Consider the following 23,834-nt stretch of genomic DNA (forward strand, 5'->3'; position numbering starts at 1 on the left):
ACCACTTTGTTTCCATTTAAGTTGATTATGGTGTCCTTCAATTTCTTGTACAAAGGATACTAAAATCTGAGTTTCAGAATGCTCTTAGCTCTCTTGCTTTTCTATTTCTTTTTCATTAGGATTATTTCCACTCATCATGTCTGTGTTCCTGATTTGTGCCTCTTCACTTATTGTACCCATCTTTTTAAGAAAGTAATTTTCATTTTTGAGCTTTCCACATATGTGTATTGAGTGTCTGCTGAGAGTCAGGCATTATGTCTGGCACTATGGGGTGAAGAACAATCACTTAGGTCCCTCAAGAAGTTTAGAGGCCAATGAGGTATTTGGCCTTGACTTTTAGTGTTGTTAACCAAAGATTGTTCATTATATCATCTCATGCTTATGTCTTCGCTAGTAGTTCACATTTATTGAGTGACTTACTTTGGATATTTTTATTATTCCCATTTTATACATGAGAAAACAGAGGCACAGGGCAGTTAAGTAAGTTGCCCAAAGTTGCACGACTATTAAGTGATTGATTTGAGATTTGAATCCAGGTAGTCTGGCTTCTGAGCGTGATAAGGTATGACTTTGATCCCCATACTGTGTCCTATACATAGGACGGAGAGTAAACCCCCTGAAATTAATTATATCATGAGGTGATGTTTATCTGTACAGAGTTCATGTACAAACCCCTGGAGGAGAACAATTAATTTCACGTGTAGGAATTTCAGAAGGCTTCACAAAGATGACTTGATGTCAAGTCATTTATTCAATGCTAGATGCTGGAGAGAGAGTGGTGGTTAGGAGAGACAGATCTTTAGGAACTGACATTCCAGTGGAGGTAGCTAGACCATAAATAAACAGACTGATACCTGTAAGTTTAGGTGATGATAAATACTAGGAAGAGGAATAAGTGCTGGTTAAGTGAACAGAGAGTGATGCTGTGTGTGTAGGAGGGGTACTTTTTTATGTAGAAGGTGCTCAGGGAAGGTCTGTCTGATAAGAAGTTTGAGTAGAGATCTGAAATGAGTGAGGGATTGAGCCAGGTGGATATTCAGGGGAGAGAGCTCCAGGCAGAGGCAGCCAAGACACAACATGCTGGGCATGTTCAAACAATAGAGGGAGGGTAAAGAGTAAGGGGCCAGAGGTAGGAGACGAGTCCACAAATGTCAGCATGAGCCAGATTGCCAGAATCTGTGGACTTTATTCTAAATGTAATAGGAAGCCATTGAAAGATTTTAAACAAGAAAGTGACATTATCTGATTTCAGTTATTAAAAGTGGCTGTGGTTACATGTGTAGAATATGTTGTAGGCGGGCATGGGCAGAAACAGGGAGAACAGTAAGGAGTCGTTTGTAGCAGTCAGATTAAAGGGGATACTTGAACTAAATAAAAGCAGTGGTGGAGATGATGATGATCAGGATCTGGGTATTTTTCAGAGGTACAGCTGATAGATTTGCTGATGATATCATGAGAGACAGAGAAGAGTCAAGGATGACTCCAAGGGCTTTTGGTCTAAGTTCTGATAGAATTACTACTTGCTGAAATGGGGGGAAATCAACAGTTTGGTTTTGGATGGTTAAAATGTGGGATTCCTTTTAGATAACCAAGTGGAGATGTTGAGCAGATGGTTGAATAACAGTCAAGCATTTTGGTGTAAGCCCTGGGTTAGAGATAGAAATTTGGGAGTTAGCAATGAGATTTTTAAAAAAGGTTCTATTTTTTAGAACAGTTTCAGGTTCATAGCAAAATTGAGCAGAAAGTACAGAGAGTTCCTATCCATTGTCCCCGCACGCCTACATAATCTTCCCCACTATCAACATCCTGCACCAGAGTAGTACATTCGTTATAATTGATGAGCTTACGTTGAAACATCATAGTCACCCAAAATCACCTAAAGTCCATAGTTTACGTTAGGGTTCACTTTTAGTGTTGTACATTCTTTGGTTTTGGCAAATGTATAATGGCATGTACCCACTATTATAGTATTATACAGAATAATTTCACTGCCCTAAAAATCCTCTGTGCTTTGCCTCTTCATCTGTCCCTGTCCCCTAACCCCTGGCAATCACTGATCATTTTACTGTTTCCATAGTTTTACCTTGTCTGTAATTTCATATAGTTGGACGTACATATAGTATGTAGTGTTTTCAGGTTGGCTTCTTTCACTTAGTAGTGTGCATTTAAGATTTCTTCATGTCTTTTCATGGCTTGATAGCTCATTTATTTTTACTGTTAAATAAAATTCCATTGCCTGGATGTTCCACAGTTTATTCACGTACTTGGTTTTGGCAATTTTCGGTTAAGGTGCTAAAAACATCTGTGTGCAGATTTTTGTGTGGACATAAGTTTTTAACTCATTTGGGTAAATACTAAGAATGTGACTGCTGAATCATATAATGAGAGTATATTTAATTCTGTAAGAAACTACCAAACTGTCTTTCAAAATGGCTGTACCATTTTGCATTCCTGCCACCTATGAATGTGAGTTCCTGTTGCTCCACATCCTTGCCAGTATTTGGTGTTGTCAGTGTTTTGGATTTTGGCCATTATAATAGGTGTATAGTGGTATCTCATTGTTATTTAAAGTTGTGATTCTCTAATGAAATGTGACAAATATATTTTCATATGCCTGTTTGCCATCTGTATATTTTCTTTGGTAAGGTGTCTTTTCCCTGTTTTTTAATTGGTTGGCTGTTGGTTCTTTTTTTGTTGTTGTTATTGTTGTTTTCTTATTGTTGAGTTTTAAGAATTTTTTGTGTATTTTGGATAACAGTTCTTTATCAGCTATGTCTTTTGTAAGTATATGGGATTTAAGGCCATGAGACTGAATAAGTTCATTTAGGGTTGCACTGTCCAAAAAAGTAGCCACTAACTATAAGTTACTATTTACATAAAATTAAAAATTCAGTTCCTCAGTTACACTGGGCATATTTCCAGTGCTCAGTGGCTGGTGGCTGCCATAGTGGAGAGCAGAGATATAGAAAGTTTCCACTGAGAAGTTTCCATTAACAGCACTGATCTAGGGAGTAAATACAGATAAAAAGGAAGACTGAGCTCCTGGTGCCTTTCAGTGTCTGTCTGTCTGTCTGTTTGTCTTTCTGTCTGTCTGTCTATTTGTCTGTCTGTCTATTTGTCTTTCTGTCTTTCTTTCCGTCTTTCTTTCTTTCTTTCTTTCTTTCTTTCTTTCTTTCTTTCTTTCTTTCTTTCTTTCTTTCTTTCTTTCTTTCTTTCTTTCTCTTTCTTTCTTTCTTTCTTCATTTCTTCCTTTCTTCCTTTCTTCCTTTCTTCCTTTCTTCCTTTCTTCCTTTCTTCCTTTCTTTCTTTCTTATTGATTTTTTAATGGTGGTACTGGGGATTGAACCCAGGACCTTGTGCATGCTAAGAATGTACTCTACCACTGAACTCCTTTGCCTTCCAGTGTCTAGATGTTAGCAGATGAAGAGGAATCAGCAAAAGAGACTGGGAAGAAATGACCATTTAGGCAGGAGGAAATCCATGAGGAGATGTCTAGAGGCCAAGTGGAGAAAGTGTTTCAAGGAGCAGGGAGTAGTCACCTCATTCCTGATGCTGGTGGGTCAAGTAAGATTAGGATTGAGTGACTGTTGATTTGGTTACATCAAAGTTATGGATGACCTTGACAGGATTGTTTTAGTGGAGCAGTGGGGACAAAAGCCCTGATTGGCATGAGTTCAAGGGAAAGGAGAGAAGGAACTGTGGTGTGGTGCACAGGGGAAGGATTGGCTATTGATGGGAGCAGATAGTTCATTTATTTAAAGGGGAAGGGGGAGGGAGAACCTGGGTATGTAGGTAGAGATAAAGGTTTACTTGTAGTCTTGGTGATGGGAGCATGTGATTTTTATATTTTTAAATTTGAGGTATACTTTACAAACAGTAAAAATTCACTCTTTTCAGTGTACTGTTTCATGAGGTTTGCCAAACTCATACAGACATGCATGTACCACCACAGTTAAAATGTAGCATTTTTAACACCCTGCAAAATTTCCTTATGTCCCTTTGTAGTCAGCCCCCTTTTGTTGCAGATCTTGTCACCTACTGATCTATTCTTTGTCTGTATAGTTTTGTATTTTCCAGAATCTCATATAAATGTGATGATACAACATGTAGCCTTTTAAGTTTGGCTTCTATCATTTATAATGCATTTGGAATTCATCCATATTTTTGTGTGAATCAGTAGATCCTTTTATTGCTGAGTAGAATTACATTGTGTGGATGTATAATTTACCCATTAACCTGTTCTCCTTAGATTGCTTTTGGCTTTATCAGTTTCTAGATTTTCCATGTTTTTGATGCTTTTATTAATATCAGTATAGCCTCAAACATTTACTTTAGACTTTGGATATAATTCAATACTGTTTTATTCATTTAGTTGCTCTGTTGTTTCATTGGGAGCTCTTTCATTTGGCTCGTGTGTCCTTTTGACATCCTCTTGTCATAATTGTGTGTTTAACACTTCCTTATTTCTGGCATTACAAAATATCCTAGGCTCATCTTGTGTGTATTTCCTGCCTTGGCCCTAGAATCAGTCATTTCTCCAAGGAGCCCTGATTTCTTTTATTGGGAAATGGTATTAGATGCGAAGGTCTGGATTCTAGGTGTGCCCCTTGCTACTGAGGCATCACTGCTTCTGGGTTTTGGATGATGGTGATGATGATGATTTTGAGTAAAAGATAAAAATAGTCAAGTGACACAGAACACAACAGGCATTACCTTTAGAGGCCCCTTGGAGCCTCCTCAGCTCCTCGCTCCCACTCCGTCGTCTAGTCTATCATCTTGTCTTGTCAGATCACCTGCAGAGTCTATCCTGACTCTGACACTGGCTGCTCCTCCACACTACCTCCACACTTAGGCCATGTGGTCTAAGCTACCATCATGGATCCTCTGAACCCTGGCAGTAGTTACGAATTTGGTCTCCTTCATCCTTCCGGACTCCTCCTCCTCCTTAGGCTCTTTTCCACTCAGCAATGTGTGGTACACCCTGGATTTAAAAAAAAAAGCTTTTTTGATATTAATTTTTATGGCAGTTTACAGTTGTAAGACATTGAATTAAGAAGAGAGCAAAGATGGTACTCTTTAAAATTTTTTATTTTTGAAAAAATTTTTATTGAGGTATAATTTATATTAGAGTATACAGATTTCAAGTGTGTAGCTTGATAAACTTTTATACATATATACACCTGTGTAACCACCACCCAGATCAAGATATAGACATTTTGGGTGCCTCAGAAGACCTTTTTTCCCATACCTAGTCACACAGTCCCCTCCCTCCCAGGGGAACCACTATTTGTGGTCACACATTTAAAGTGAGACACATCAGTGTGTGACTGTGTATTCTCCAGCATTATCAGCTGTCTGGGTGCAGGAATGGAGGATATGGAGAATCTGATTTACCTAGGGTTGAGGTTTATTCAGGCAGGTATAATGGAGGGAGAGGCCAGGGAGTTGAGGTTATATGTAAAGAAGTGAGATTAAAGGATAAGATTTCCAGGATAAGAGTGAAGCCAGAAAGCAGGCGGAAGGAACGGCGTGAGCAAAAATATTGAGGGTTCAAAGAACATGGTGTGTTCTCTATGTCTGAAGAGGAAGCAGATCAGGTGTGGTGAGAGATTGGTCCTTAAGAGAAGAAGAGAGCATAGTCAGATCCCTTGTAGGGATAGAAAAGTAGTGTTCATTCAGTCACCAAACATTTATTGAGTGTCTCTGTATCAATCAGGACCTTTGCTACTACTGATAGAGGGGTATAGGGATTACCTGGATGTACTGACTGTTCACTTAAGAGAAATGATCAGCGTAGAGAAGAGAGATGAACTGAAGACATTTCCTGAGTTAGAAGTGTCAGATACTGATTAATGGAAGTTGTATGGGGTAGGGATAGAGTTAAAGCATCCAAAGCAGCACAGTTTTTTGCAGCTTAATAGTCAGCCCTTTGTTTTTCGCTAAATACAATTTCCATCCCCATCCCCTCTCCAGCAAAGGCTAGAGATGGCTTAGAATGTTACCTTTGTGCACAGAAGTCATTGGCTTCTGGTGTGTGCCCTGAGCCAGGAATGGAGGCACACTCTGATTCTTGAAGTGAATGAGTGCTGTTAGGTTTGTAGAGAGGCTGTTTATATAAGGAAGAATCTGGAAGCAGCCTGAATGTCCAGCTCCTGGGGGAAAGTTTGGGCAAATTCTGGGCTACCACCAGGTAGACCATTAGCTGGCTAATGCAAAAGACACCACCGTGGACCTGTGTCACTCTAAGGATATTTGCATGTGAAGTCAAATTAAGAGCAGAAGGCCCTACACTGGGTTTAGAGTCAGAATTTTTGGATATTGATCTTGGTTATACCTCTTCCTATTCACTCTCTTTGAGCCTTTATTTCTGCAAGTGTAAAATGGGTGCAATGGTAATAACAATTCCTTAAGTCATCATGGGATTGTGGTAAAGATCCCATGAGATACCTTATGGAGGGTCAGTTTATAACCTCTAGAGGAAGCTACACACATTGATTATTAATAGCCATGTGAGTAAATACTGACTGGCTGGAGTGGGAAATCAGAGGGAAATTGTTATCCTTTCTGGTTCCTCTTTTTTTAACCCCTGTAACATTTCTTCAGTTTGTATTTTTGATGTGTATGTAGGGACACCAAACAGATTTCTGCCAAGCTCTGTTTAGCTGCTCTAATTTAAGCATGTGCACAGTGTGCAGTGTTGAGCAGCTTAATTTTACTCAGAAGCAGCCGAGATTCTGAGCAGCAAGCCTTCCTGGGACTTGAGGTCATATACTGTGGACAAGCCAGCATTGCGTCCCTTTGTTAGACCTGGACTGTTCTCTGCCTTTCTAGACATGCGTGTGGAGTTATTCCCTTTCATTTTGTGTGCGCTTTCCCACAATCCTCTCTTTTCCCTGATGGAGCCCTCGGGTAGGTAGACTTATCTGGTAGCTTAGAGCAGTGTTTCTCAAACTCAAAAGCATGGGGACTGGCACTTCCAACCTATATACTATCTGTGAATCCCACTTTTAGTAGCTTTGGAGCAAAATGCTATTATGTTAGTTATTTATTGCTATGTTAACAAATTTTCTCAAAATTTAGTGGCTGAAAGCAACACTGAACATTTTTTATCCTTTCAATGTCTGTGGGTCAGGAATTCAGGAGTAGCATAATGGAGGGTTCTGGGTTGACATCTTATGAGGTTGTGGTCCAAGGTGAACCTCATTCCTGGCAAATTGGTGCTGGTTGCTGGCAGGAGACTTCAGTTTCTTGCCATGTGGGCCTCTCCATAGGGCATCTAGAACGACTTAACACCTGGCTTCCCCTAGAAAGGGGAACCCAAGAAGCAGCAGTGTTTTGTGTGTGTGTTTGTGTATAGTGTGTTAAAATACACATGACATAAAGTTTACCATTGTAACTGTTTTAAGTATATAGTTCAGTGACATTAAGTTCATTCATATTGTTATGCAACCATCACCACCACCCATCTCCAGAACTTTTAAAATTTTAATTAGTTGAAGTATAGTTGATGTACAATATTAGGTAAGTTACAGGTGTGCAGTATAGTGATTCACAATTTTTTAAGGTTATGCTCCATTTATAGTTATAACATATTGGCTGTATTCCCTGGATTGTCAGAACTTTTTCATCTTCTCAGACTGAAACTCTGTACCTATTAAACAGTAACTCTCCATTCTCTCCCCACACTTGCCCTTAGCAACCACCATCCTACTTTTTGTTTCTATGAATGTGACTACTCCAGGTTATAAGGTATTTGTCCTTTTGTGATTGAGTTATTTCAGTAGTATAATGTTTTCAAGTTGATTTATGTTGTAGGGTATATTAGATTTTTGCTGTTGCTGTTTTCTTTTCTTAGAATTTTATTCTTTTTAAAGGTTGAATAATATGCCATTGTGTGGCTATATCACATTTTGTTTATCTATTCATCAATTGATGGACACTTGGATTGCTTCCACTTTTTGGCTATTGTGGATAATGTTGCTATGAAAATTATATACAGGTGTTCGTTTGAGTCCCTGTTTTCAGTACTTTGGGGTGTTTACCCAGAAGTGGAATTGCAGTAGTGCTTTTTATGACCCAACCTTGAAGTCCTAAACCATCGCTTCTACCACATTCTATTTGTTAGAAATGGGGCCACATTCAAGGGGAGGATAATTAATCTCCACCTTTTGAGGGAAGGACATATTTTAAAACCAGTACAACTGTTTTTTGAGAGTGATCATATAGTGCCAGGTTAATTGCAAACACATACACTAACATTATTTTTTTGGTGGGGGGAAAGGGTATTTAGGTTTATTTATTTATTTACTTTTAGAGGCGGTACTAGGGATTGAACCCAGGACCTCTGCATGCTAAGCATGTGCTCTACCACTTGAGCTATACCCTCCCCTCCCCCACACTAACATTCTTTATTAGTGCTTGATTATATGGTAGTCATCTTGACCAGTACATCTCAGCCTTTTTCTTATTATTGCTGACTTATAATCCATTTGTGGCATCTCAGCTGGAAACCTCTGATAAAGATGGTCCAGATTATGGAATAGCACAATAAAACATTCCTTATGGAGACCTTGTGGCCCACCAGCTCTGTATTCACTAACACCCAGCCGCCCATGGATTGCTATTGGAATACAGTCATTTAGGGTCCAGCTGCACATCCGTACAGTATGTATGAAATCCATGAGGTTCCTGCACAGCTCTTTATACAGAGTTGCTATTTCCTTTCTCACCTTCAGTTCCCTGTACTTCCTCGTCATCTTTTGTGCTTCCCTTCTTCTGTACTTACGCCGATTTTCTCATATTGCATCCTCTCCTCAAAATACTCTTCAGCCTCACTGCCTCCTGAAAAATGCCCATTTGTCTTTCAGAATTGAAACAAGTGCCTCCTTTCTTACTAGAGTTGTTTTGGCCCCTTCTTCCTCGGCCTCCTTCCTCTCTGCCCTAGAACTAGCATATTCTACATTAAATAATCTTCTGTAGTTGCACCTGTGATACTTTATTACAATTATTTTTGTGTATAGATATTTATTTCCCCTGAGGATACTGCAGTGAATAAGAGATAGATGTCTTTAGGGGGTATCTATATTCTCCTAGGAAGCAGGCCATAAGTATAAACAAGAAACAAATGAAATAATTGCATATTGGGGCAAATGTTGTGAAGGAAGCAAGGAAGGAAGGTTGGACACAGGTTGGAAGGAGATGGGGGCTACTTGAGATAGTGTAGTCAGGGATTCTGAGGCTGCAGAAAGGTCAGGCTGCTGCCTAGGAAGAGTGGGCAGGGGATCGTGATTCAGGTAAAGGGAGCAGACCAGGTATGGGGAGGTATGTATATGTCTGAGGAAATGAAAGGCCCAGTATGTCTTGTAACATAGAATCTTTCTCCCTCTTCCAGCTGTTGTGATCACACATCCTTATAGATTTGGCTCTGTATTTCCAAACCCTGGCAACTTCCTGCCCCAGATTAGGTATTCAGAAAAATGTCAGTGGAATTGATGAATTTCTCTGTCTCTAATTTTTGTCATTCTCTTTGTGTCTCTATGTTTGATTGTCCACAGTGGCCTTCTGTGACTTCTTAGTTTAGTAACCAATTACACTACTTGCTTAAGATAAGGTTACCATAGTAACCTAATTTGCTATGAAGTTTAGGTTATTCGACCTTTCCAAGTTGAATTTTGGTTCAATGAGATTTTGATGCTTTTTGGCCTTTGGAAGAAAGCTTTGTGGTGACTAATTTAATTTTGTCATGATGACCACAGCACCTGTGCATATATCCCCTCCAATTTGATAGTTCTTGTACTGGGATCTGTTTGTCTTGTTGACATCTACAGCATGGATATATTTGTTTATTTTGGTGATTCATCTTGGTTTATGTGTGTATATTCCTGTTGTTGTTTTGTAACTCTAGGTATTCATAATCAAATCTTTTTAAAAAGTACATTTGATGAACATTTATTGAATGCCTAATATATGCAGAATACTGTGGAGGAAATGTAAACATTTAGGAAATGCCTCTCTTCATCTTTTATGGTTCAGCCCAAGTGCTGAGTCTTCTTTTCTAAAGCCACTTTCCCAGCCCCTTCAGTCCCTGATGAAAAAGTTTACGGTGGGCTCCACTGCTGCTTCTGGGGAAGGTGAGCAGAGGAAGTAGATTTGGCTAAGGAAGAGATTATGAGGTGACTAGTAGGAAATGTACTTTAGAAAGAGAAAGGTCCATTTAGGTGCTTTAGAGGGAGATGGGGGAGAGTGTGCAGAAACTCAGACTCTCCAGCCCAGGCATTCCATAAAGAGACATTGCCTGTCTTCCGTCTGTTCCTGGTTATGATGTATAGGCAGGCCAGGTAATTCTAGGTCTGTACTCCTTTACTCTTTTCTCTCCAGAGATCAAGAATGCTTTTGGTCTGTTTGCTTGAGGAGGGGTGGGGAATTCCAAGGACCCCGCCAAAACTTCTCTTTGGGCCCTTGCCACCCTGGAAGCCCTGATGTTTGGTCATTTATTTTGTATCTTCAGGACCTAGCAGTTTGTTTGTCTCAGAATACAAATTAAGAAATGTTTGAATAACGTAATCAGTAGAGCATAGATTTTGTCCTTATAAAGTGCTTAGCAATCTAGTGCTTGTATTCGCCATTTAAAAATCCTGTTTGTGACATGGGTTTGAAGTATTTTAACTGAGTCTTGAGCTTTTTTCTTCAAAGGAAAACTATTGATTTTGAATACCTAAATTGTATCTGATGATCATTTCAAACTCTTATTAGTTTAGGCAAAATAAACTCAAGAAGAGGTAGAAAACTTGACCATTCTAGTAACTAAAAGTAATGGAAAAGATGAAGAACTGTCTTATAAAAATTCCCCACAGTAGGCTGTTTCATAGGAAACTAAATAAAATTTTGTAGTCCATTCTGTGAGGGTAGCATAGCCTAATACTGAAACTGGACAGGAAGGGCATAATACAAGGAAACTTGGACAAATTCTACTTGTAAAAGAGACATAAAACTTGTCAATAAAATGCTAGAACACTACAGAGACATTTATCAAATGAATGACACATACAACCAAATATGCCTTATTTAAGTAGGGTTATGACAACTTAAACTTAGGAAATGTATTATTTCATTATATTCATAGAATGAAAGAGAAGAGCTGTATAATCACTTTGACAAAGGTTGAAAATCCTCAAAATTTATTCTTGGTGAACCCTCAGTCAGGTATAGAGGAAAGCATCATGAACTTGATTAAAGCCATTAATTAGAAACCTTTACAAACTTCACACTTAATGATGAAACACTGGAGATTCTTCACTAAAGAGAAGGATGCTAGCCTTCTCTGCTAATTTTGAACATCATTTAGAAGCACTAATCAATGTGATAACATGAGAGATATAAATGGCAGTTATCAGTATTGAAAGTGAGACAGTATAATCATAATTTGAATATGATATGATAGTCTACCTGGGAAATTCAAGGGATTTAATTGATAATCCATTGGACAGAGTTTGAACAAATTCAGAAAATCAGAGCATTGTAACAAGGTGTACAATGAGAATGACTGCTTCTGCTTCTTTATCCTATACCCACTCTACTCCCTAAGATAACCAGTTTTATTAGTTTCTGTTCATCCTACCAGTGTTTCTTTATTTAAATACAAGCAAAGCCAAATATATATTCTTATTTTCCTCTTTTGTAAGACAAAAGGTATCATAAGATATGTATGATTTTGTAGCTTTCCTTTTTTAAAACTTGGATATCTTTGTCAATTCATAGTGTTCTCTCTCTTTTTCTAGCTGCATAATGCTCTACTTTGTCTATGTGCCAAGCAGTATATAAACCCAATAACCCTGAAGCTATTGGTTGATATCTGCCCATTAAATATTTTTCAAAACTTTAAATTTAAAAGTATTTATTTTTGTTTACACCGGTACAATGTGACTAAATGCTTGTAAAAATTAAAAGTACAAGGACAAGTCTACTGGCTATTCCTAGTTCTTCTCTCCCTAGAGTTAAGTTTTGTTTCAGTTTGGTTTTCAATATCTGCCCCTCTGTGGCTAATATTTCCATTAGAAATGTGACTGCCAGCTGCAATGTTTGGAAACTAGAGTCTCATCAGTGGCTGTTAGTTACATGATGAAGCTGGAAATTCTCTCTCCCCTTTTCTGTCTATACAGATTCCATTTACATCTCCTCTCTTGTTAACCTTCCCACATCTTCTCCAGCATACCTATGGTTGTTAGATATTTAGGTTGAACCAGTTAAAATTACTATTTTTTTTGTAAAATCAGTTGATTATCAGCTGTTTCATGTGGTTCCACCTTATGGTTTTAGAGCTTAGTTGGTTTATGTGTCTGGTTCTTCTCAAGGGCAGGGGCCAGAAGCACATAGATTTTATAATTTCTTCCAAGTCAGAGTCACTTAATAAAGTTCTGTTGACTGATGAAGCTGACTGTCCCCAAGGCAACCAGCCGTTGTGATCCATCAAGTTTTTCTGGGTTGATATCTAAGATCAGCTGCCTCTCTCTTCTCTGGAATGCAGTTGGGTTTCCCCATCCACCATGAGTGACTTGTATCCTTGTCACAATTTAGAGATTTGTGGGAGAACCACCTTCTCTTTAGGAAAACTTGCTGACCCCTTGGTTGCTCTTGATCCTCCTGGAGAGATTTCTATAGTCTGCAGACAGTGGGATGCCTGTGCCCTGTGAAGTTTTTTGAGCAAGGAAGTAGTTTTAGGCTAGCCAAGGGCCCAGAGGTCCTTCACACTCTGATTGTGTGTAGCCGAGTTGCTAGCCTAGGATTTTGAAGTTGATTCTATGGATTCAGACTTACCAGACTTTTAGAAGGCACTTATCAAGTGCAAATTAAAAAGAATTTGGGGTTTGTCCTGAAGTTGCCAACTTCTTATTTTGCCAAATAAGAATATTTAAAATAAATACTTATATTTGTTAATATTTAATACGTGCTCGTGGTACAACATTCAAAACAAATAAAAGGATATACATTGAATAAAATAAGTCTCATACTTCCTCTCCAGTTCCTTAACTATCCAGTTCCCCTCCAAAGAGGCAAACCGGGTTGCTTGATCATCCTTCCAGAGATAGCCCTCGCATTTAAAAACAGGTATGAATGTATTGGCTCCCTCCCCTCCCCCAAATAAATGATAGTGCATTTAATACCATTTTGCATCTTGAGTTGTTTTTCTCCCCACTTTTCTTAGGGGTCTTTAAAAATCAGTACATAGCGAGCTGCCTCAGTGTTTTTAATGGTGGTGTAATATTAGGAAGGATTAAAAAACAAGCAGTTGCCATTGTTTTAATTTAAAAAGTGTATTTAAGCACAAAGAGAAAGAATGATTTTAGTATAAAGAAAAGTTCTGTAAGTTAAATAAATTTAGTTCTGTGAAAAATTAATTGTGTGTTGGTCCAAAGACCTGTGTTTGAAAACTATTGCTAGAGATAGTAAACCTATAAGTAAGTAAGGGACGCTTACTAGTCTCTGGTAGGCTGAATGAATGAGAGGGCCACAGGAATGCAACTGCGTATCCACATCCTTTTCCCCATTTTACAGGGAGGAATAGACTTAGGGAATCTTCTTTTATGTCCTACATATTGTACTACTCAGTTCATCAGGTCGCACAATTAACCAGTCTTTTTTCAAGCTATCTTGTGTTTACCACAGCTGTGTGTCAGTTGGATTGGAGTGGGGAGACTAGTTTCAGGTCTTTTATTCTATATGCTAATATTTTTTAGCAATGAATGTATGCATAGTACCACTAGAAATTTTAAAAAGCATACTCTGTCAGTCCTGTGTGAGAAATACTCACGTGAAGTGTTTGGAGCCTGAACTTGGAGAGTGACTGAAATTGGAATGGGTAGCTGGAGTCTGAGAGCCTTGGGATTGAAGAATTGACAGTTCACATGACCTTTGGAAAGAATAGGGAGAATGGGATTCATTTGCTGAATGTTTATTGAATGCCCAGTATCTGCAGTCTACTCTGATTGGTTAACTCTAAGCAAACTGCCTTGGAGGACACTAGTGTTGGTTTGAAGAGGACACAGTATACAGACGACACAGGGAAGCAGGCCTGTTTATTTAGGTAGCACATATTTATTAGGACAGCAGGACATTAGGTGCTAGATATAAGAAAGGAAAGAGATGGTACAAATCCAAGTCATAGGGAGAAAATACGTGTAGGTTGAATCTAAACTTTCTCAATCTAGAATAGCAATCTGATTGATCCAAGTATATTTAAGAGAACAACTGCATGTTATATTTCTTTTTCTTTTTTTATTATATGAATTTTACTTGCAGTACATGGTTATGATACACAATGAATGCTATTGCAAATATGCTATGTTCTTAAACATTCAGTGAAAATATCTACTCCATGTTTAATACTTGTTTAAATTATAAATAGTATTCAAATATCCATATATTTATACACTGTATGTATTTTTCTTTGTTTTTAACCACTTATTTTTGGAATGAACAATACATTCATATGGTTGAAAAATGAAAAAGCATTAAAAGATATATTGTAAAGGCCTCCCTCCCACTTTTGCCCCTCCCTGCCCCAATACCCAGTTCCCCTCTTGTATCAGTCAGGTTTAAATGCTAGAGACTGAAACCACTCTGGGTACTTTAACCACAAAAGGAAAACAAGAAATTGGTTACTTAAAAATTTGTTGCAAGGGTTGGAGGAGTGGAATTCAAGAGGGCTGCCCTTCTTAGGAGAACCCACCACTGGAACCGTGATCTGGAGTTCAAGAAGTCTCTACTGCTAATGCCACCTCCACCATTGCTGCTTGATACTTCAGGAAGCTGGTGACTAGACTTTAGACCCTTGTTACTGCAAACCAGTATCAGTATGTCAGTATCAGCTTGTTTAAACCTCTAAGGCCTTAGCTCCACCTACTGAGTCAGAATCTGCATTTTATAAAAGCCCCCTGATGATTTGTATTACATGAAAGTTTGAGAAATCCTGCACTGGAGCACTGGTCTGGTTGCTTACAAATCCACATGTCTCCATGACCTGGATTGGCAATTGTAAAGGAGTCAGGAAAATGTAGTTACTGGTTTTCCCAGCTCAGTCTAGAAGAAGGGTGGAATGGAGATTGAAAGATCCCATCTGTTGAACTGACCATACTTCTACAAGGAACCACTGTTAGTTTATGTTTTCTTCCAAATGTTTTGTGTATATTCAAGCATATGTGAATATATATTATTTTTCATCTTGTTAAAAAAAAACAAGCAGTAACTTACCACACACAATGTTCTCCACCTTGCTCTTTTCATTTGTTAATTCATCTTGGGGGAACTTTTGATATCATGACATAGAACCATTTTGTTCTTTTTAACAACTGTGTGGTATTCCAATATATAGATTACAAAATTCTTTAAATTGAGGCTAACACAATCTGGGCTGCATGGTCATTATAATTTTTTGGCACATGTGAAATACAGTCTAGTTGTTAAATGTTTGCTTCCTGCTTCCTTTGTGCTCAGGTCATGGGTAAATATCATCTTGTTTAACTTACACTACAATGCAGTGTTTGGTATCCTTCCTCCAGTTTACGTGAGGGCACTCACGCTGTGAGATGTTGATTTAATCACAAACTAAGGAATATCCAGGGTGGGATTTGAACCCATCTGTTAGCTTCCATAATTTCTGATTTGACACAGTGACACAGAGCCTCTAAGTAGTAGGCTTTATTTAGTATTTGGTGACCGACTACTTTGGGAACAGGTTTGGAAGGGTATTGTTTCGAATATTTGGGTGGGTATTAAAGGCATTTCAAAATATTTTTTTTCTGCCTCAGGTATCCAGCTCACATAGAAGATATTGACTACGAAGAAGGAAAAGTACTCATCCATTTCAAGCGTTGGAACCATCGTTATGATGAGTGGTTTTGTTGGGACAGTCCTTATTTACGCCCTTTAGAGAAAATACAGCTGAGGAAAGAGGGCTTACATGAAGAAGAAGGATCTTCTGTGAGTAACAAGTCTGGGTAGTTTGGTAATGAGCTGGGTCAGCCATTGGGTACTTTATGTTCCTGTCTTTGATGTTTTTGGTGTGAAAGTCAGTAGCAGCTGGGGACAGATCCTTATTTGGGCTTGTAGTGCAATGTTGAGTTCTCCAAAGCACCTGGGGCTCTTGAAGAATCTCAGTTGTCATCTGTATGATGTGATTGACGCGATAGCTCATAAACTAACTTGGTTGAGATTGCATTGATAATGAACTGGGGACTTTATCTCTCTCTTACACCACTGTATCCCTTTAGATCATTTATTAAGCTGATCTGTTGTCTGATCATTTATTAAGCAGTCATTCCATATGGAGCACTGTGCTAGCCTCATTTTAAGGTCTTTTATAAGCCTTTGAAAAACTTGAAATTGATTAGACTGTGTTCCTGTTTTCTAAATTTCATCACTATGCCCGGAACTTTTACTGATCTCAGAATGAAGGGCAAATTATTTGTTTTCAGTTTTTTTTTCTTTTTTGCTGGGGGAAATGATTAGATTTATTGATTTATATATTTTAATGGAGGTACTGGGGATTGAACCCAGGACCTCGTGCATGATAAGCACACGCTCTACCACTGAGCTATACCCTCCCCGCTTGTTTTCAGTTTTTTAAACAAGCATTGAAACATCTGTAGAAATCCTACAGTCTTTTGATCTGATTCTGCCCTGGATCCTGTTTTCCATTTTAACCTGACTAGGGAACTTGAATTCTTGCTAGCCTCCCCCTCTCCCCACCCCCGAATTTAGGTTTGTTCACCATTGTCCGATTTATTTATTCTACAAAATGTATCAGTGCAAACTGTGCTGGGAAAATAGTGAATGAGTGCCTCCCTTGGCAAAGTATGGGTGGCATTAGATGGCGTGGATGCTGCTTCCCTCAAGATGAGGTAGCCTCTGCCCTTCCAGCTTGTATACTTGGTGTGGTCCTGGGCTCCTAGACTCACTTTCAGGGATAGGATGGGCTTGTCATCAGTGCTGTGCTGTGCCTGCCCAAACTTCCTAAAATGAGAAAAGTCTTGTGTCCAGCCCTTTTGCTTTGATGCCCAATGCTGAATAGAAGAAATATCTTTCTCCATCCCAGTAGTCATCTCCCCTTCCCACTCTTGGCAATTCCAGTCTCTTTTATGAATTTGGTTACCGTGTACATCTTATGAAATTAGATTGGTAACAGGATCTTTTTGTTTTTTGTTTTCTTTAATATTTTTTAGGAATTTCAAATAAATGAGCAGGTCCTTGCTTGCTGGTCTGATTGTCGTTTTTACCCAGCCAAAGTCACTGCAGTTAACAAGGATGGTAAGGCATTTGAGTTGTAATTGTTTTTACTCTTGATTTGAAGGTGAATTTGTAATATTGGAGTTTAATAGTGTATTTTCAGTAGTATTTATTGCCTAGGAATTGTCTCTCTTCAAGTTAATTACTCTGTTGGGTGTTAGGAAGAAATTACAAATGGAGAGAAAGCTAAGTTAAAAAGAGAGAGTTTGATTCTTTGCCTCCTAAATTTTAGTCATTGTTTTCTAAAACAGTCATGGTTCATCCATCACTTTACTGGGAAGTATGCAGGTTCTTGCTGTCTAGGGGTTCCTAATAATTGATGAAATAAACTCCTAATGTTCCTTTTAGGTATTTGTGATCAGCCTTGAAATGAAGCTGACTACAAACATTTCTTAAAAATGTTCTTTGTAAATGCAAGGTGATTGAGAGTGATCTGTAACATCAGAGTTGCTAGTTGAAATTGAGGAACTGGGATTTAGAGAACTGGGTTGGGATGCTTTTGCCAGAGTTTAGAACATGTGAGGGGTCAGGACAGGGAACATGACCTAAAGAGGTTCATTTTGCTAATACAAAGGCAAGAGGAGGGTTATGAAGGTAATACGTGTGGTCAGCATCCTGACACTCAGAGAACAGACTCAGGGTTCAAGTGATACCTTTTTTTTTTTTAAGCATTTTCCGCCAAGATGTTTATGGTATGTCCATGATCTCTGCAGTGAATGTTTAGGGCAAACAGACTGCTTAGTACCACTGTTAGGGGTGAATATTGACTTTTCATTCAGCAAAGTTATTCAACTGTTTACTCAGCACTCTGCTAAATGCTAGACCTTGGAGTGACCAGGAAGTTTTGTCTGAGTGTGGGTTGAAATGGTCAAAAATGAACATACATTTGCATATAGCAGAAATTTTAGTTTCTCTGTTGTTACATGCACCCCACCCCCAGTCCAGCCAGCTGTTAGACCAGTGTGGGTTAACAGATGTATGTTATCCTGAAATCACAGTTCTTTTTCTGCAGGCCCCTAAAGCAGGGTTATATTTTCTAAGTTGTCTAAGCAGTTACTGATCCTCCTGTTCATGATTGATTAAGTCTTTTTGGATAGTCCCTTGTTTCCCTAAGTTACTTTTATAAGCCTGTGTTCAAAATAAAATCCTTTTTATTACTTAATCCTTTTTATTACTTTTCATATGTATCACATTAACCTGAAAATTTATTTTAAAGGAAAGCTTACATATTGCTAAACTTCAAATTCTTTTAGTAAAAGATGCAGTTTATTATATCAAACACTCATTAAATACAATTTACAGATCCATTTTTTATTAAAATGAGGACTGTATGATCTCACTGAAATGGGGAAAATAAAGTCAAACTTACAGGAAAAAAAGCTACAGAGATCTATTGTATAGCACGAGGAATACAGCAAATGTTTTATAACCTTAAATAGAGTATAATTTTAAAAATTTTGAATTACTATGTTGTACACTTGAAACTAATATAATATTGTAAAGCAACTATACCTCAAAAAAGAAGTCACAAAAAAAGTGTAATTTTTTTTTCAGAATCTTATTTTCAAGATTAGTAATTTTTTCTGCTCTTACTAGATTTAAATTACATGATATGAAGTATAGTTGTTTCTTAGTGTACATAGATGTGTTCCTGAAAGTCTGTTAGGGTGATTTTTGCTGATGTTTTCCCCTGAATATATCCATTGGAGCTGTGCTCCCTTGGGGGAAATGGTGGCCCTTTAGAGCAAATTAGAGTTGTGGGTAATAAAATGGGTAACTGTAGATAAAGGAGGTAGCAGAAAGGAAGCAACATTTCTTTCTTTTTTTTTTTTAAGACTCTTTTTTAGGCCAGCAAGGTGCTGGCCTAGATTCAGGGTCAATTATTTATTTATTTTTTAATGGAGGTACTGGGAATTGAACCCAGGACCTTGTGCTTGCTGAGCATGCACTCTACTACTTGCGCTGTATCCTCCCTCCAACATTTCTTTTTTGTTCCAGTGATATCCCAGAGTCACATAGAGGACAGAAATGAGGTGAAGTGGATTAGATAAGGGAGTGGCAAAGGAGAGGCAGATTGAGGAAGGGTTTGGGGAGCCCTGGGAGTGGTCTCATAGAGGGGTGGGGGTAGGGTCTTGGTGGAAACAGTTAAGGCTTAGGAACCTGTTGTTTGCATCTAATATCTGTAGAGCCCAGGCCTTGGGATCATAGATTTAAAAAATTAAGAAGAGCTAATTCAAGTCAGAATGAAGTAGATGTTGAGATAGGGCAACCAGGAGAAGATATGGCTGGGGCAGACAAATCATAAGGAGAGAGTGGGGGAGGGATCCTTCCCTGCAATTATTGGAGTTTTTGTGTCGGTTGGGTCTGAAATCTTTTGAAATAATCATTTAAGGACTAAAAGTCATTGGCCGCATTATTGGCCATAGTTAATTAAGGTTATTAAATGGTTTTTAAACTTGGGCAATCAGAGCTTTGCAAGTTGTTTTAAAATATCTTTTCAGTTTATTTCCTCTATTAGCTAAAATTATTGGAGGGAGAGTCATGAGGTAATGATTGTTCCTGCAGTGGTCATTTGCCACTCTAATGTATTAGTTCTATAAGCTTCACATTCTGTTCAGTCAATTTTAGTTAACTGGAGGACATTGAAAATGAGTGAATATTTTTTAAAAAACCTGATTTCCCCAGAGTTCTTGGGTCTGAAGTCCTATATTATGCTATCCTTACTGATTCTTGAGACTAATTGGAAGGGGAAGGAGAGAAAGGACATGGGGTAGAGAAAATCCTGAAAGGTAATGGAACTAGCTGGGTGACATTATTACTACATCGTGGATTATGAAGGAAAGCTAGCCTTTGTGGGAGCTCAGATCTGTGCCTGATTTTGAGGTGAAATAATGACTCTTAGGTGTTGCCTTTGGGTTAGATTTAATCCAGGGGAGCTGGCAGAGTTTCTAGTTTATGATTTATTCTAGTAATTGCAGATTGGGAGGGACAATGCTAGACTCTCTTTTCATCCTTGCCATGGTATTTTCTGCTCTGAGCATGTGTAGCAGAGGCCCTCACAGCTTAATGGTGCTACAAGGAAGACCTCTGCAGGAAAGGCGCCCCCTTTATTTTCTGTAAAAGTTATACTTCTTGTTGGTGCTGCTGGGAGGAGGCTGGGGATATAGTGAAGCCACTCTCTGTAGGCTCATCTTGGGAAGGCTTGGTCTGATTTTTCTGCCACTCTTAACTTCCTTGGTGGTTTTGCTGAGGCTGAGCATTGACTGAGCAGGCTGGTGGGTGGGGGTTCTAGCCAGAGTGGAAAGCACTGGCCGCTGGATGGGAATCTGGCATGATTGAATCACAACTAAACAGCAACTTTTAGAGTTTCCTAAGAGAGTTATTTAGCACTTGCCAACTGGGGAAATCAGTGCCATGTTATTTAGCCCTTTTCACCTGGAATGGTTCTTTGGCAATGGCAATTAAGCATCAGTTTGCTTGAAGGCAACCACACCTGGTAGCCTTGTTAGAGCCTTGGTCTGTGTTGGAGTCAAAGGGATTCTGCTTCCAGGGAATCTTTGTTTGGAAGCCTTCTCTGGTAAGTTGACCTCAGCTCTTTGCTGGGGCTGCTCAGTTCTCCTCTTTTACACTGGGGATGTCAGAGTCACTTGTCTGTCAGGGCTTTGTGTCCCCTGCTCTGCAAGGCATCCTCTCTGGGGGAAACTGAAAGTAGGTTCATATTTACAACAAAATGAGGAATCGTTCCTTCCTGTTGATCTGTGGTTCTTTAACTTGAGTGCTTAGGCCCTCTTCCATAATCAGGTCCCTCGTCCTTAAAATTATGCATATTCTTAGGTCATATGCCACCCTTGTGCCCCAGTTCAGTCTCTTTGTTCAGTGCTTAAAGTCTGCATTTTTACTGGGAGGTTCTATGGAAATGGTCTTATTTCTAGGGTCTCTGGTTGAAGCAGTTACTATTTTTTGTTTTCTTCATGGCTATAAGTGATCCTACATTTGAAATTTGGGGAGGCTGGGACTACGTGAGTAGCTTTGAATAGAGATAAAAGGACAGTTTAGGCCCATATATGCAGGTGCTAGCTCAGCTCTTAATCTTCTATGTGAAAGATGGAGTTCCCTTTTAAAGTGACTTGGTGGATGATGATAATTAGAACCACTTATTGATCCCTTGCTCTGTGATAGTCTGTTTGCTAAACGATTTCCATATCTGATCTCATTTAGTCTTCACGCAAATAGGGAAAGGTTGTTGCCGGCAACGCTATCCTCATTTTACAGATGAGGAACTAAGCTCACAGGAGAAACTGCTTGAGGTTACAGAGCACATACATAAATGTTAGTGCTCAGATTTAAATGGGTCTGTAAGGGCTCCAAAGTTCCTGAAACTGGAGTACCCATAGTACCAGCTTGCTTCTCTGGAGCAGGGTTTTCCTAAAACAGCAGGAGTTGTCAGGTCTAGGTGCTCATGGAGGGGTGGCGGTGGGGGAGGGGGAGTGGAGAGTATGCACCTGATATGGTAGGGTGGGTGTAGATGGTCTGTACTTTCTGAGTCTAGTGGTGTCTTGAGAGCCCTGATTGGAGACAGGCTTTGTCCCAGTTCCTGCTTGATGATTATAGGCAGTTCACTCTTCTTGCTCTGGACTCATTTGAGCAGTTAGAAATTGAAGAAGGAATTGGAATAGATGAGTATTTTTGGAAATTGTTGGCCACAGAACTTAAGCCTGTTATGTAAAATTGCTAAGAAAAAAAGACTTAGTGGGAGGGGAAGGTTTGCCTGCAAACGTGTGCTTGCTTATCCCATCCCTCTGCCCACCCCCTGAGGTACATCTATGAGAACCTCAGGACTTTGAGAAACCATGTTTGAAAACTTGAGTCTCTATCCATGGTATTATGGAATTCTCTGACTCCTGGAGAATGAACAAGATAGCAGAAGGGCCCTAGAGTCACAGTTATGATAGATTGCAGGAGCATCAGAAATCTGTCCTATCCAAGTCACCAGTGTATCCCTATTTCCTTGGTCCTGGAGGAGATGATCTTACTAGCATCTCTAGTTTTGTTCTTACATCCCTTCTGCTGATTTCCCTAAGGTTATTTGATATGCTGAGTTCTTAACCCCCAGAGGAGTAAGGCCAGGAAGCTTTGTTTTATCTGGTAAAGATAGGAGCTACTTAAGGGAGCCTGAGGCAGGTGGCCTTTGTGTCAGGAATGCTCTTATTTTGAATTCTATCATTAAATATGTTTTTTGTTAGATGTATTTTTGTGGCCATAAGAGAACTCTATTGCCAGCCACCCATGGGAGAATTCTGTGGGAAGATGATCTTTTAGTTATACATGAAACCAGTAAAGTAGATTTGGGTCTAGGCCGCTGTTGCCTTTGGGATGTGTTGTTTTGTTCCCTCTGATTTATTGAAGCCTAAATCAGGCTGTGTGCATGATCGCGGGAGAAAGTTTCAAGATAATCCCTTGTAGTTTTTTGGAAGTAAAGAGGGTCAGGGCTGGGATGTTGTTATCTGAGGACAGTGGTTCCTGAGCACCTTTGGCCACAGTTTGGATCATTTCACAGTGGCCAGTGGTGCTCTGGGTCAGTGGTTTGGAACTTGGGTTGAGGGACTTGGAGAATAGGCAGTGTGGGGTGGTGGGAGGAGAATTAGAGGTTAGCAGACAGGTTTGGGTTGTGATTCTAGCTCTGTTTTAGACTTATATGTAACTTGGGGCACATCCTTTCATCTAAGGCATCCTTTTTGAGCCTGCCATCAGGAGTTAGCTTCAGATTGTCTTCAAGTAGCTGAAAATGTTGGACTGTTGGATAGCATTTTTTATGTTGTCCTTCTGGATGTTTGAAATGTCTGTAAAAATAGACAGTTTTCATTTTGATACAACTGGTGCCAAACTTTGTTAATAAAATAGTTGAAAGTATAGGCTTGGGTGGCGTGTTGGCACACTTAATATTTAAGATTTCTTGAGAAATGAGTTCCTAATGTCCCCGGCCCCAGCCCCCAACTTCAGGCTGGCTAGTGCTTGCCATGGTTGCTTGGAAAGTGTTTGTTTAGAGTGCCACAGCCTTGCTTATCATTGCTCCTTTGCTTGACAACACCCTCACAATAGAGGCAGGAAGGCAGGAACCTAGGCCTTTGTTGTAAGTTCTCATGAGTTGTTGCTGACTTATTTGCCTTATGTAGAATCCTTTATCATAGCCTGTCATCTCATTGCTTGTTTTAACCAACCAACCAACTATATATATGATTAGGTATACATATAACCAACTATATATCCTTATATCTATCTTGTTTGCTAGCCATGTTGTTTCTGTGTTGGTGATCCTTGAAACAATCACTTTTATTTTATATTTACCAGGAATAAAAATCAGTAGATAATTACTAATTGTTTATGACAGTGGTTCTCAGACTTAGTATGCACCAAAAACATACATTTCTGTGTTGCACTCCCAGGATTTTTGATTCAGTATATCAGGGGTGGGGCTGATAACTTGCATTTCCGACAAGTTCACAAGGGTTGTTGATGCTGCTGGTCTGGGGACCACACTTTGAGAAACACTCATC

General features: G+C 39.1%; 1 protein-coding gene and 1 non-coding gene across 8 annotated transcripts in view; one reads left to right on the forward strand and one right to left on the reverse strand.

The window, feature by feature from the left end:
• The window catches only part of PHF20 (PHD finger protein 20), a 110,384-nt gene that overhangs the window by 22,663 nt on the left and 63,887 nt on the right, over window positions 1–23,834 (forward strand). For 4 of the 7 annotated variants that reach the window (XR_004313219.1, XM_032462216.1, XM_032462217.1 and 1 more), the window contains exons 2-4: window positions 13,035–13,104; window positions 15,804–15,975; window positions 17,217–17,301. Coding sequence is in view for 6 of the 7 variants with exons in the window: in XM_032462216.1 (XP_032318107.1) it covers window positions 13,035–13,104; window positions 15,804–15,975; window positions 17,217–17,301 (327 nt within the window). In the remaining variant the exon portion in view is untranslated. Of the gene's footprint in view, window positions 1–13,018; window positions 13,105–15,803; window positions 15,976–17,216; window positions 17,302–23,834 lie in introns of all 7 variants that reach the window. The other 3 variants (XM_032462218.1, XM_032462219.1, XM_032462221.1) reach the window with 2 other exon arrangements.
• Window positions 16,527–16,598, reverse strand: TRNAD-AUC. Its single transcript has one exon. It is a non-coding gene; the product is annotated as a tRNA-Asp (tRNA).

Source organism: Camelus ferus, chromosome 19 (genome assembly GCF_009834535.1).
Source record: "Camelus ferus isolate YT-003-E chromosome 19, BCGSAC_Cfer_1.0, whole genome shotgun sequence".
Taxonomy (NCBI): Eukaryota; Metazoa; Chordata; class Mammalia; order Artiodactyla; family Camelidae; genus Camelus; species Camelus ferus.